Genomic DNA, 15,079 nt, shown 5'->3' on the forward strand with positions numbered 1-15,079 from the left:
AATATATTTATCGTAAAGAATTGAGACTTTAAAGTACATACATCCCCCTATATACAGTAAATGTTTCTTTTGTCTCCTACAGCATGGCAAACTCTTTCAAGACAAACTACATGCTTGCGGATCAAGTTTCAAACAGTGCATGGCAACTTTTGTGCAGCTGGGATTTTAACATCATCAATGAGAGAGCGGTGAGACGGCGCAAGAACAACCTCAGCGTACAACTAAAGGTAAATTTTGTCCAATACAAACCCTTTGAATATGAGAACATACTATTTGGTGTTTCTTTTACACAAACAAAGCAATGCAAATATACTTTCTAACCACCAGAGTCAAAAAGTAATGAACCATTCGAATGAAACAACCTGATAACATCCTAAAACAATAATTTGACCCACATATGAACCCATGGGTGTCACTGGTAATTAGTCTGATAGAACAGGGATTAAAAACTGTTCTTGATGCGGTTGTGTGACTTTTGCAAAGGAAAACAAGATGCGCTCCATCCCCCTTTTTTCTGACAGCTCAGTATTTTTGCTACAGAATAGGACTATGGTGTATAAATGTCTATAAATTAGAAAGACAATCTGCTTCAGATTTCAGATTAATTGTCTCATTATCTTTTGGGACCATGTTAACCTCTGGTATCCTTCCAGGAGTCAATGTCAGAGAAGGCCCAGAGAGATCTGCTAACCCTCACTGAAAAGTTCAAGCATATTGGAATTCATCTGGGCTCGTGGCTTCTCTCCACCGGCATGGCTGTTGGCTGTGCCGCCAGCATCTATTTTCTCTGCCAGTATGAACAGCAGGTACTCATGTCAAATGATAGCATGACTAACACTAGCATAGCACTCAGTAGAGCACAGTCAATGGAAGGTGACCTAAGATCTTCAGTACCATGTTATATTTTTTGGGATAGTTAAATGATTCCATCATCACTTAAATGGCAAAAATATCCATCCATCCTTTCTCTGAACCGCTTTATCCTCATACGGGTCGCGGGCATGTTGAAGCCTATCCCAGCTGTCTTCGGGTAGTAGGCTGGGGACAGCCTGAATTGCCACCCAATCGCAGGGCAGACGAACAACGATTCACGCTCACAATCACACTTCAGGACAATTTAGAGTGTTCCGTGGTTTTCAGAATGTGGGAGGAAACCAGAGTGCCCATAGAAAACCCACACAGGCACAGGGAGAACATGCAAATTCCACACAAGAAGACCGGAGCTGGAATCAAACTCATGACGTCTGCACTGGGAGGCGGACGTGCAAACCATTTGCCCATTGTGCCTCCTTGCCAAAAATATAACATGAATAATTCTAAAAAACAACAACAACATATTCCGAATAGAAATGTGATTGTAGCCTTTACAGTAACCTACATTGTGGGTTGAAAGGTTCAGTCATGATTCAAATAGCGAATAAAGATAATAAATTACTACCCCAGCATTTTCACCCAAGTTTGCACCAAATCTAAATGGGTTCTTCCTTGGCACGTCTAACCCATCCACACAGTTCCTTCCATTTGGTTATGTAGGTTTGACAGAATTTCGCCAACCAAAAACCAACCATCAAAAGCTGATCAACACAGTGCCTCTTACCAACTTCTGTTCATAGTAAGTAATAGAAGGAAAACCACTTTTTTTTTAAAGTTTCGATTTAGTATTTTGTTTCATGTTAAGACATATGTATCTTCACAAAAAAAATAATAATAAAGGTTCCCCCTACTTTTCATCCATTTTTATGTAGCAGATGTAATTCCCATATAACACAGTAAAATCCTCTCAGCATAGCCCACAGTATAAAGTGGGGTGAATCATAATGGAAAAGATTTCTTTTAATTACACGTACTATGTTGTTAGTCAACAACCATTTTTGTGCCCTCTGTCTTTGCAGAACACAACAGATGCTTCAAACTGGTCACTGCTTCAAGAGGCAGAGACTCTCCTTGTCCCCTTTGTGGTCTCCTTGATGAACCTGGTGGTCCCACTCTTTTATTCTCTTTTCAATAAGTTTGAGCAATATTCCAGTCAACGCAGACAGATCTACACACTTTTGCTAAGGTCTGACAGGAGGCTTTCTTGAACAATTGTATTTTTGCAAATTTCCCCAGTGTGGTACAGATAAAATGTGTCTTACAATGTGATATTTTATCCATCCATCCATTTTATACCACTTACCGTATCCCTAAATTTTCTCCAAAATCAAAAGTTACCTTGTAATTCAGTGTGTCTTATGTCTGTATTTGTTGTTTTCAATTCAAATTCCTTCCTATTTACTTCCGCACATTTAATCACGAGCAAAACTAGAACAATTTCCTGCTTCCGTGTCTTCTGATTCTGATTTATGTACATATGTAATTGTGTTACTTCTATTTACCTTTAAATGTTGGTTTTTCGTGCTTTCAGGAATGTTTTACTCAAGATGTTTATTCTGGGAGTTTTATGCTACTACTGGATGAAAGTGGTGCCTCAGAAGTTTTCGGTATGTTGAGCATAAACCCTTTTTAAGCATCTATCTAATCAGTATCGCATTCTGTAGTCTTCCTTTAGCTTTGTTACGGTTTTCCCACAGTGTTGGGAGTCCATGGTCGGACAGGCATTGTACCGCTTGGTCATCTTTGACTTTTTCTTTCTCATGTTGGGATCCTTCTTTGGAGAATTTCTCAGCAAGTGAGTTATGCTGTTCCAGAAATGTTTAAATATCACCTGAGATGGCACTTTTGTTTATTTCTGTGATCTATTGCAGTCTGATTGGAACAACATTTCTACCACGACTCGGGGTTCCGGAGTTTGACGTTGCCAGGAATGTCCTTGAACTCATCTATGCACAGACTCTAGTCTGGTGAAAGACTTTATTGTCATTAATTCAGAATTTATGACCTAATTAGATTCTATGATAAGGGGTTTGTTCTTCTCACTATAGGATCGGGATCTACTTCTCGCCACTGTTGCCTGCCATTCAGATTGTCAAGTTTTTTGTCCTGTTCTTCATAAAAAAGGTAAATATATGGACCCCTTTTTTTTTTTTTACCCCTGATATATTTCCAGACACAAGACCATTGGTGATTCTGTGAAATTCCTGCTCTTATCTTATTGCACGATTATGCAACGCATGGTCTCCTTGAGCAAAAAATAAATTTTGTCGTGAGGTCAACTCAAGTCACACAATAACTGAACTCTAGAGGATCAGTAATTGGACCCTGGTTGACTGTGTCTGGGACATTGTTGAATCTTTCATGCACATTGAATGGCCTTTGAAGTAACGCTATTCAAACCTCTGAATAGTAAGGCCCCCCTCATGTTTTCCATGACAGCGGGCATATGAAATTAGATTGAAGGCATTCTGATATGTCCAATACGCAGCATACGTTTGTTCCCAGGTCAGCCTGACTCACAACTGTCAGCCTCCACGGCGAACGGGCAGAGCAGCTCAGATGCAAACCATCTTCATTGCTCTCCTCTTCTTCCCCTTCTTTGTGGGAGCCCTGTCAATCGTTGCCTACACTGCATGGCGGTATGGCTCTTTAAAAATTGTATGCATTGTGTACATTTTATTATATAAGTGGCGATCCAATGGACATTGAAAACAGACTCATCAAAAATCCAGATTTTTTTGACAAGCAAAAGTTGTTTGATTTTCATTTTCACATTCTCTGTAGACTTACTCCCTCTCAGCAATGTGGCCCATTTCGGGGCCTAAACAACACGTTCAGTGTGGTTGGCATCTGGATTGATGGTATGGAAGACATCCCTGGTTCCAAAGGGGCCATCTGGATCTATGATAATGTCATCAGAAGCGAAATTGCTTACTTCCTCGGCACTCTTATAATCTTGTAAGTGCACACAAGTTGCATAATGTGTGTATTATTCTTGCTATATTGTGTTTCAAAAACCCCAATCAAAAAAAAAGGCAACATCACAGTGTATTCCTGCTAACACCAACCGAGGGAACAATAGTCATCTTGACGCTTTCTGTTCGCCTTGATGGCCATGCTTTTCTCGTCAGAATCATCATTTATATCTTCTGGCAAGTCTCTCAGGGCCGCAAGCACCTTATTGGTCGACTGAGACAGTTAATTGCTAATGTGAGTGTGGCTCAAACTTTCATGTGAGTGTTTTATTTGTCCTTCTTTTTGATTGAAACTTTAACTTTACCCCATTCATTTTTCCATTTGTCTAATCAGGAGGGGAAAGACAAGTCCTTCTTGTTGGAGAAACTGCAGAACCTCCAGAAATCTTGTCCTCAGAAGAAGCAGAAACAGAAAAATCGAAACAAGGTACATTTCTACAGAACCATATGCTAACCTCGCTTTGTTTAAACAAAATTTCTGTCTGTTTTCCTATTTCAGCACACCAAAGGGCGCCTGGATGACAGGTCAACAGGCGGTCAATCCCGCTCCAACCCCACGGTTCAGGCTTTACTTCTTGACCAACGACTTGAGCAAGAGGAAAGGCACTTCCCCAATGGTGTGCTGTTTCCCTCAGATTTCTCCACTTCTGAGGCTGTAACCATGATGACCCAGCAGAGATCTGAGGGGCAAATGGAAGAACGTTACCCAATCCATGAGTCGTCTTTCAGACCTGGGATGCCTGTCCGGCACGTGTGTGAAGATCACGAAAGAGATGAAAACAGCAGTGCAGCCGAATTTCCTGAAAACCTACATGACAGATTCATGGCTGGAATTCCGGCAAGGCAAGCAAGACAAGAAGAAGAAGACGCAGCGCCAAAAATAGATGGCTTGCCATCATCGTTGTCAAACGCTATGATCCAAGTCATGCAAGCAAGGCAGAGAGCAGAAAGAGATGAGGGTCTTCATTGGAGCATGGCTCCCTCTCAAAATCGTCCTCCTGCAAGTTCCAGTGCCCTCATACAAGCTATGTTAGCCCGGCAACAAGCCCAGAATGAGTATGATGATGGCTACTAAACTAAAGGTTTAAAAGTATTCAATACTGAGAAGCAAATATGAGATTGTTACTCGGATAAGTTATATCAGTATTTGTCATTCATATCTTATTTGCAACAAAAAAGTTGAAATAATTTAAACAATAATTTATAAACTATCAAGCTGCACTATGTATGCAAGGGCGCAGCTTCGCATACATATTTACCCTTTACCTTCTTATGTATGGAGACTATATATAAATATATATATATATATAGAGAGAGAGAGAGAGAGAGAGAGCTTTGTGTGTGTGTGTGTGTACAGTATATATAGTTTTTCTCTTGCATATTCTTTCCTGTGCTTGCGAGGGTTTTCTCCGAGTACTTCAGCTTCCTCCCATTTTCCTGATACATGAATGTCAGGTGAGATATGGCTTCAGTAACTCATGAACCTAATGAGGATGAGCAGTACAGGGGAAATTCTATGACAGACATACAATATACTGTACATACTTTTTCCATACGATAGTGCGATGTGACAGCCAGAAGATCCCCAATTCCAAATGTATCCACAATATGAAAGATTTTGGGCTCTAACTATATCATTTATACAGAAACAGTTGCTTTTGTATTCTGAAATAACTACAGATGAATTTTTAACACATACACAAAAATAAAAACTACATTTTTCATCCATTCATCAGAGCCATTTGTTGACTTACTCTTTTTCTACTGTTTTTGGTCTGATAATTAACTCTTTCACTCCCAAAGACATTTTTAAACGTCTATTCAGACTTGGTCCCAAATTGGCTGGTACTGATGAGTTAACCGTACTGTTAGGTCAAACACAGTTTTAAAACGACACGTTTTCCAATGTAGAATTTATTGTCTTCAAACTGAAGCAGAATACATTGAACGGAAACATCACAAAGAAATTTAAATCCTTCACAAAGTGTATGCCTTTTCGTCACACATATTGTTCCAGGCAAAGTGTTGTGGTTGCCAGTCTGGATCAAGACAAAGTGAGAGATTTGCAATTGTAAACACCCAGATCACCATCACACTCTGGAGCAGTGGTTCTTAACCTTGTTAGAGGTACTGAACCCAACCAGTTCATATGCACATTTATCGAACCCTTCATTAGTGAAAAACAAAAAGGATTTTTTACAAATTTATTCACATTTATTAAAAACAGAAAAAAGTAAATAGGATTTTAAGACATACGTTTTTTGGTGATTATTGTGACATACTATCACGACAGTCACACGTTGACCACTGAGTGAACAAAATTTCCCGCAGCACTGATTGGACAAGCAATGTCATGTGATCATCTGCAGCCGGTGGTGGCCTAGTGGGTGTGTTATAACTGATTGACATGTTGAGTCAGGTGTGCCTGAACCTCCATGGCAGAAGCTCCGTCGAACCACTGAGACCGATTGACCGAACCCAGGTTAAGAACCACTGCTCTGGAGAAACATACCACGCCCAATCCACATGATACACAACAGCACAATTTTATGTCTTTAGGCACAAGACAAGCTGCTGCAAGCAATTGTTGCTTTAATTGTAAATCAAAAACCATTGCATATTATGGTTCGACAGTCACATTGATCTTTTTTTTTTTTTTTAAGAAAAACTCAACACAACCTTATTCATACAGCACTTTCACAAAATGTTCAGTAAGGCTAGAAGCATACGTGACCTTCACTGGAATCGTGGGAATTCACTCAAAAACTTTCTTTAACAGCTACATTTTACAAAACAACACCTGACCATCACCTGTCAGTCTTTTTTTTCTGCTGTTTTGGCTTGTTCAACATCTCCATCTTCTGGGGACTAGATTCCATTAAGGCAGTGTTTAAATATCTGGCCTGAACTGCTCATTGGTGTTGCTGTCTCGAAATGAACACCACCAGCCTTCCTCCATCCACCAAGCAGCCTCAAATAAAGCTATACTCTCAGTTTCAGCACTGCTCTTCCCCCAATGAGGGCCGAATGTCACTCAGGTCTAAGGAGTCCGCTGGTATGGGTGTTTTCCTGCCGCTCTTAAAGCTCTGGCTGGAATAGACCTCAACAGACTTAGAAATGGAGTGCACCAACGGCTCTCGGAAATATTCAAAAGCCTCTCTTGCGTGTTCCTCTCGAATGCTCTGCTCAAAGGTCTTGCGCTTGTGCCTGAACTCAATGACAGTTTTTGTGTAGGAGTTGAGTGTGGTTACCGATGCACCCATGCAGCAGGTGAAGGATGCCCAGGCCATGCTAATATAATATGACATACACACACGCACACACACACACACACACACGCACACACACACACACACAAAAGAGAGTTAGTTACCAGTTTTAACCTCCGGGTAAAAGGTGGCAAGTGCTCAATCCAAATCGCATTTTGATACCCACACCCCTTAATATCGTCACAGTGTGTTTGCCTAGATTACTGTCAATCCCTTTAAGTCCCTCTGCTCTCCTCAAGTAAAGCGGGGCATGTGTGAGGTCAGACAATCAAATCATCATTTCGTGTACTGATCGCCCAGGTTAGACTGATGCTTCTAAAAGGTCAAAAATTGTTTCGGCTCACAGATTAATTTTTCACACACTGCACGTATTGTAAAGGCGTGAAATATCATCCCTTTATGCAATCCCAATCGCGCCTGTATTGGGCTTTGGCATCAAAGCCTAATCCTGAATAACATGGAGCTTTGTTTTATTTATTTATTTATTTATTCATTAGTGACAGTGATGCAGGGGCGAGGTGAGAGTGGACCTAAGAGAAGTGGTTGCATGGATTGTTTTATTTTTGTTTTTGTTTTACTTTGTAGCATCTCTCTGTTTTGGGTTTTTCTAAAAGGTATATGTTAATGTTAAGAAGCCATCCAATAACAACCAGTTGTATACTGAGTCATACCAGAAAGACCATCCATAGTCCCAGTTATAAGGCCTCCAATCAGGAGGTCCCAGACTGACGGTGACCTGGAAGACCTGAGTGTACATCACATGAGCCACCATGCCCAGAAGACCTGCAGTCAAATGGAGGAGGTTAGAAACATTCAAAATCTTTCCTACTTAAGTCATTAAAAGTTTTTCTATTTGAGTCGTTAACACGCCAGTTTGAATGTTCTCCAATTAAACTTGTGGTTCAGAGCGTCTTGAACACAGAATTGGGTGCAGCATGTTAACACACATGAGCCACAACATTAATTACACACAACACAATTTAATGGCATCCAGTACAAGAGCTCTATTTGGACGGCTTCCTTTACAGGTATAAGACTACACATTATTTATTTAACATTGCTTGTTAAAGAGTTTGCAGTTTCCTGTAACATACCGTATTTTCCGCATTATAAGGCGCTTTGGAGTATAAGGCGCAGCTTCAATGAATGGTCTATTTTAAAACTGGTTTCATAGGTAGGGTTCATAAGGCGCATAGAACAAATAGAAGCTACAATAGTGGCTGTGGTTGCGTTATGCATCCACTAGATGGAGTTATGCAAAAGGAGTACAATATAACATATTTAATTAGAGCTTTCACAACCGCTGCAGCTAAAACAAAGCACTTTACGGGACATTTATAATACTCCATCCAAGAAGTTGGAATATTGATCCATATATAAGGCACATTGGATTATAAACCACACTTCGGCTTTTGAGAAAATGACATGCTTTTAAGTGTGCCTTGTAGTGCGGAAAATACGGTACTGAGAGTGTCTTCCAATGTTTTCGGTCATTGTTTATGATGAAACCAGTCCTTATAATGCTGTGCAGCCATATACTTTAGCAAATGATATTAATATATTGGACACATTGCTAAATGGGGTGTATATTTGTAAATAGTTGCTCAAGCAATTATAAACAGATGGTGACAACCTGACAGCACAGTGAAGACTGCAGCAAATGCATTGAGCTTGAGTCCATCAATGATGTTGCTGGAATGGACAAGCTCCAAACACATGAGGCTGAAGCCCACCACCAGCAAAACTATGTACAGCATCTCCGAAACCAGCGACAGCCACAGCATCCCTGACAAATAAGATACACTCATTCAATGCATATAATGGACATTGTCATATTTGATCACCTCGGCCAGAATCATGCAAATCAAGTAACAGCATGACTGACGATCCTCTGTTTTTGAACCACATTTTTAAAGGTTTTAATGAACAAATGGTATGCATTTTCTGTTAGGATATTTCAACATTGCATTGTGTTGTACTTCATACATCATCATGTGGTATAACTGTATATCATGATGATATCCAATGTTAAAACTCTCCTTCAAGACTTCCAAAGTCTTAAATTAAACCAAATGAAATGTGGCAGCACTTATAAATGTTGTCTCTTGATTATTCACTCTGACAATTAGAATCCAGACATACTGTATACCTATCGGAGGAAATAATATTTTGTGATTGATCCATATGCATAATGCTTCATTTTTTTGGCCCAGTTTTTTTTTTTTTTTACAAAACAACATACAACATTTCATTCAACAGTAATACATGACATGATGTGTCTCAAGCAAAACAGGAATTATTTACTGTCAGTCTGCCAGTGATTAGAGAATCAATGGCCTTCCTTTTTATGAGACTGAAGATAAATATTCATCCAGTTAATAATGGATGGTGTAACCACCTAATTGAACCATAATTTGAAAATCGAGAGCGGGGATGGGAGGGAAGGAAATGCCTGCTCAGGGTCAGACATCTGCAAGAAAAATTGTATTACTGGTACTGTCATTTGAGGGGAACAATGGACTAAACATTTTAGCTTGTAATATGTCAAATCCATCAAAAAACACGCACCTTTCTCTGATGCAGGAGCCAAATCAATGAAGCTGCGGCATCTCTCACCTAGGACCATGCAGAATAACACGATTAACTTTTGTTGTTGTTGTTGTTGTTATGAAGCACATAGGAAGCAGTTGACAGTTTATTGTACATTTCTGACACTGAAAATAAAAGGGACATTAAGTAATCCATGCACTTTGCAGCATGAAATGTAACCATATTATTGATTCAAAAGTGGATATGGTTTGCAGTCACTCAAAAGCAGAGGGCCATTCTTTGGCAAGAGCTGTAAGAGCAGGTTCTTCTCTCGGTGTGTTACAATCTTTTTACAGAGGACTAGAAACCTTGAGCTACTGATATACTGTTTTGGAAGAAAAAAAACTTTGTGCAATGACGCGTAAAGCCTTGCACGGAGCAAACAAAGAGATACCTCATTTTTTCAGTAGAATTTGTTGATGGAGTTGTTGCAAAGGGACATAATCAGGTAGTCAGGGGCTGGCAACAGCTGTTTTGAGGAAAAACTCATCAAGGCCGCTGTTACATAATCCTTATTAACTCAAGCTGTCTCAGCTCTCCCTCCAACATACAGCCACTTGATGAGATGGATAGACATGTCCGAGCGATGCCCTCAGGAATAATTTCAACTAATATGTTGTTTTTCCTGCTGAGCGACGAAAAGTAACTACGTGCGGCACAGGTCTAAACTAGTCATACAATTGTTATCACATCAAATGGAAAATGGACTTGATTTATTATTCCAGATTCCAGTGTGCCAGCTACAGAGGAGTAATCTGGCCACAGAACAGCTTTGACCTTGCTTGTCATGACCTCTAAATGCACACAATGGCTTCACACTCATCCTCGCTCTTGTTCTTTAAAGGGGAAGTCAAACCAAATTATTTCTTTACAATAAAATGTTCTATGCAGCCCCACTAGTCTGAACACGGTATCCTGATTAATATTGCGTTTGTGAAATATGACTGAAGCACCTGAGCCGTGATTGGTCGTTATCTGAGCCCTGAGCAACTGTGATGCCATTTTCAGTCGATACCAAGTGGCAAAATGGCCGCCCACCGAGATGGACAAAAATGGCTGGATTTTGCTGCTTAAGTCATTTTCCATAAACGCAAAATAAATCCAATTCGGAATGCCGTGTTAAGACTAGTGGGGGCACATAAAACATATTATTGTAAAGAAACATTTGGGGTTGATTTCCCCTTAATTCCTAGCTCTGGATGTGCGTTGTTTCAATTATATTTCTCTGAGTGACGAACGGATGAGAAAGCAATGTGACTGTAGTGTTGTAGTGTCATTTCAAGGGTAATGCTCATCGATTCTGGCACCCTCATTGGAAACAATTTTAAATTTTGTAGTGAATCTACAGAATAATTTATCTTAGTTTTTAAATTCCTCCAAATTGACGATTTAGTCCATGGAGCCCCCATAAAGTATGCCAAATTTACCTAAATAGATCATTTAAATACCCACAGGGCACTCTACTAAGTACACTTGCCGGAATTAAATGACGTTTAATACATTATGTATCACCAATTCTGATAATACAAAGACAATAATGTTCAGTGATTGTTGTGTTTCTCCCAAAAACATGTAACTGTAACTGTAAGAATGGGTGAAAATATGATCAAAAACACAATAACAAAGCAAAAACAAGAAGGCAAACTACCACAGTAATTCCCAAGCAGGGGGCAGTGACACCCTTGTGTGCCGCAAGAGTTTTTCAGAGGAGCCGCAGGAAATTTACCAATTTCATTTAATTTGTCCAAATATTAACTACAACTCTATCTTTGTGCATCTATGTTGGTGACATATAGTGAGAGGCAAAACTATTCAATGCTCTTTCATGAGATGGCAGAAAATACAATAAACCTACATAGAGTATCCACGCGTTCCCACTCATACAACAAAATAAATCAAAGCTGCTCACAAGTACATCAGTTTTGAGTACTGAGTACGTATATTTGTGAGAAAATTGAAACATGATCCACTTTATTTCAGTATTCATACGTTTTATGACTTGCATCTGGTGATGTGCTGTGAGATTTTTATCATGTAAAATGGATTCCTTAATCCTAAAATGGATTAATGGTGTGAAACTCTGAACAACAATCTTAAATGAAATAATACTTTCCAGACAGTGCCAATCAGCAGTAAGCAGTATTATAATTAAAGATAAGATAAGATAAGAAAACCTTTATTAGTCTCGCAATTATTATTACAAAGTATTATAAAGGCAGACTTTCTGATTCAGCTCATATCGTGGATTGAGTTAAAGTTCCAATGTTCCTAATGTTGTGTCCATTGTGTGAGAAAATCATATTTTAAGCAGTGATGAGAAGTAACGAAGCATAATACTGTCGAATATTGAAAATTCACATGAAATTGACACCCCCAAAAAAATGCATCTAAAAAATAATAATAAACAGTAAAATATTCTTTTTAAAAAACACTGATAAACAGTCAGTACAATAACAACAAAAATGGCAGGGAGATGGGAAAAAAACTCTGGAAAAAATGAGAAAAAAACCTAAAATATTTTTTAAATATATTGAAAAAAATATTGGGGGAAAACCATCTGCAAATATGCAGATCCACAGGTGCCAAGCTGTAAGTATGTGTGGGTTGACTGTTCTTTGTTGCTGTACTTAAGTAGATTATTCAGGTATATTACTTGAGTACAACACTTTCTTACAATCTTTTATACCATAAATTCTTAACCACAATAGGCTTGTTACTTTTTGAACCTGGTGAAGGAGAGGTCAATGGTTGAGTGATTGATTGAGATCTTTAGAACAAATAGAAAAAAACAGCGACATGGAGGGACGTGAGACGGATGACATCATTAAGACGCAACAAGAGAAACAAATATATGTCCCTACATAAGACATATATTTTTTAAGTTGTCGGCTCCAAGATGTATTGATGGTGAATTTGTTGTGCCTGGTGTCAGTCTAAAGAAACACCAGCTTCTGTCTAATCTGGAAAAAAAAAACAAGTTGGTGTATTTTTTTCAGTTGTTTTAAAGGGTTTTTTTTGTTTGTTAACTTTAGGGCTGAATGATTTTGAAAAAATAATCCAATTGTGATTCCTTCAAATATTGCAAATGCAATTTCATATGCAAGTCCTCTTCCCATGTCATTTTTAACAAACACACGTGATAAATAATTACAACAATATCAGATTCATTATATATATATATATATATATATATATATATATATATATATATATATATATATATATATATATATATATATATATATATATATATATATATATATATATATAAATGATTTAGCCTTATTGGCCTTATAGGTCATACTTACAGTACAATAAAAGCAAATTTACCATGAATTAATATGAAAGAAATTTTACATACTTCATTTCATTGTGATTGTGATTGGAATTTGATTAGTTGCCCAGCCCAAGTTACGGTAGTTCATGTATACTGTATATGCTAATTGACTGTAACAATCACTGACAACATTTCGGAGTCTGGACTAAAATATATACAGTGTATATCTTACTTTTGCATCTATCTTTAAAGTAGTACTTCTACTTTTACCAAAGTGTTTTATACAGATATCTGGATTTCTACTTAAATGCCAAGTGTGTATTTTTACACCTCTAATTTTAGGATGTTTTAATAGATTTCGATGGAGATTGATGGGTGCGATATTGAAGGGAGACACGCCCCTGCAACAAACAATTCTACAACTTTTGACACACACGTGCCCGCGTGGGCGCGCACACACGCACGCGCGTGGTGGTCTTACTTTCATCGTGGATGTTCTCCTCACACGAGAACCAGATTCCAGTGTGAAACTGTCGAAAGAGGAAGCGGTCGTCCCCGGTCTCCCAGCTGTAGACCACCTTGTTTGGGTCGGTCTCGTTGACGCCGTAGTCGATGCACTGGTGGGTCCGCAGTTTGCTGCATTTGGGTTTGGGCACCCTCTGCGTCCCCACGCACCAGTAAGTGGTAATGAAAGCCGTGATGGCGAAGAGCAAGGCAAAGAAGTTCAAGCCCACCGACAGAAGAGTCCTGCATCTGCGAGTTGTCTTCATTGTCTAGAAGGTTGCGGCCAGTTCATGGGTACAAATGGAAGAGTGGAGGCTATATCCCACATGCATCAAATTGTTCCACTGTTTCGGACAGTATCCATTTAAGTGCAAGACACGCGCATCGCCCCCTTCGCCAAGGGTCTGCATTATTTTGGACCCCTCTTCTATTTGACACTCGCTGGCCAATGAATGGCTGATAGGAAGTCACGTTGTCAAAGGATTTGACTCCTGCTTGCATCCAGTGTGGGATTTTCTTCTCATCCGCACGCGTTTGCGTCATGAGGGTGTCTGCCCTCCCTCTTTGATATGACGTCTTAAAGCGTCACTCTGAATTGAGATAAGATAAGATGAGATAGGAAAACTTTTATTTGCCTCACAATGGAGTAATTCCCAATTTACAGCTGAAAAAGTATGAAAAAGAAGTTCCGTTTGGGGTGTGTTGTGGGACTTTTTTGGACTTCATCAAACCAGTTTATTTACATTCTCTTTTATGTCTTCACTGTGTTTTTATTTTTTACCTTTTACAATACAGCGCAGTTCTATTTTTCTTTATTAAAACATGTTTTGTATGTATCTGTAAACATACAAACATGTATTAATGGCGTTTCAATTCATTTCATTGGTATAAATGTATTTGCTGTTCTGTACCAGTAAATTTAGTTACAAGCTTGAAGATTTAACATGAGCAGCTTTCTGGCAGCCCTTTTTGGCAAGTCTGTAATAACCACAACTAGAAGACCACGGACCATTTGCATGCATTGGAACTTCAACCAGACTCAGCCAAGCCTGGGAAGAAAACAGTTGAAACAGATGCTCTAATTTGAATCAAGTGGTTGAGTTTGATTCAGTTTATATCGGAAATAATGATGCTGTAGTGTATCAACAAAGACCGCAACAGTTTAAACAATAAAAGTTTTATCTTCTCTTATCTCAATTCAGAGTGACGCTTTAAGACGTCATATCAAAGAGGGAGGGCAGACATCCTCATGACGCAAACGCGTGCGGATGAGAAGAAAATCCCACCGTAACATCAAACAATACCATTCTGTCTGATAGTATCATTCATTAATTAATTTTCCGATCTGCTTTATTCTCACAAGGGTTACGGGGGGTGCTGCAGCCATCCCAGCAATCTTTGGGCAGTAGACAAAGACGAACAACCAAAGCATGAGGCCGCGGAGTGTTCTCCAGTAGCCCACTACAGAATGCCCTTGACAATGCCAATCAAAACCCTTTTAGCACTTTTAACGTTGAAGCTATAGTTTGCGATACACAAATATACAGTTTCTTTGCATCCACTGGTGACAGCAGCACATCATCGTTAATCCA

At 39.1% G+C, this 15,079-nt stretch overlaps 2 protein-coding genes across 3 annotated transcripts in view; one reads left to right on the forward strand and one right to left on the reverse strand.

The window, feature by feature from the left end:
* The window catches only part of tmc5 (transmembrane channel like 5), an 8,071-nt gene extending 3,003 nt beyond the window's left edge, over positions 1 to 5,068 (forward strand). Inside the window, exons 9-21 of one of the 2 annotated variants that reach the window (XM_086120503.1) lie at positions 83 to 227; positions 654 to 806; positions 1,893 to 2,059; positions 2,405 to 2,480; positions 2,571 to 2,668; positions 2,745 to 2,840; positions 2,922 to 2,997; positions 3,379 to 3,512; positions 3,658 to 3,831; positions 4,005 to 4,083; positions 4,183 to 4,275; positions 4,348 to 4,467; positions 4,522 to 5,068. In XM_086120503.1, coding sequence (XP_085976629.1) covers positions 83 to 227; positions 654 to 806; positions 1,893 to 2,059; positions 2,405 to 2,480; positions 2,571 to 2,668; positions 2,745 to 2,840; positions 2,922 to 2,997; positions 3,379 to 3,512; positions 3,658 to 3,831; positions 4,005 to 4,083; positions 4,183 to 4,275; positions 4,348 to 4,467; positions 4,522 to 4,923 — 1,813 coding nt within the window. In that variant the 3' untranslated portion in view covers positions 4,924 to 5,068. Of the gene's footprint in view, positions 1 to 82; positions 228 to 653; positions 807 to 1,892; positions 2,060 to 2,404; positions 2,481 to 2,570; positions 2,669 to 2,744; positions 2,841 to 2,921; positions 2,998 to 3,378; positions 3,513 to 3,657; positions 3,832 to 4,004; positions 4,084 to 4,182; positions 4,276 to 4,347 lie in introns of both variants that reach the window. The other variant, XM_086120502.1, reaches the window with a different exon arrangement.
* A 676-nt stretch (positions 5,069 to 5,744) lies between these two features.
* On the reverse strand, positions 5,745 to 13,947 carry LOC147200543 (germ cell-specific gene 1-like protein). Its single transcript, XM_086119963.1, has 5 exons — positions 13,465 to 13,947; positions 9,686 to 9,733; positions 8,751 to 8,903; positions 7,789 to 7,900; positions 5,745 to 7,139 (listed from the first exon to the last, which is right to left on the reverse strand). Exons 1-5 carry the CDS (start codon positions 13,751 to 13,753, stop codon positions 6,845 to 6,847), a joined length of 897 nt encoding a protein of 298 aa, XP_085976089.1. The 5' UTR covers positions 13,754 to 13,947; the 3' UTR covers positions 5,745 to 6,844.
* Between the last annotated feature and the right edge of the window lie 1,132 nt (positions 13,948 to 15,079).

The sequence above is a fragment of the Hippocampus guttulatus genome, chromosome 9 (assembly GCF_054856545.1).
Source record: "Hippocampus guttulatus isolate MCC_2025c chromosome 9, RoL_Hgut_1.0, whole genome shotgun sequence".
Lineage (NCBI taxonomy): Eukaryota > Metazoa > Chordata > Actinopteri > Syngnathiformes > Syngnathidae > Hippocampus > Hippocampus guttulatus.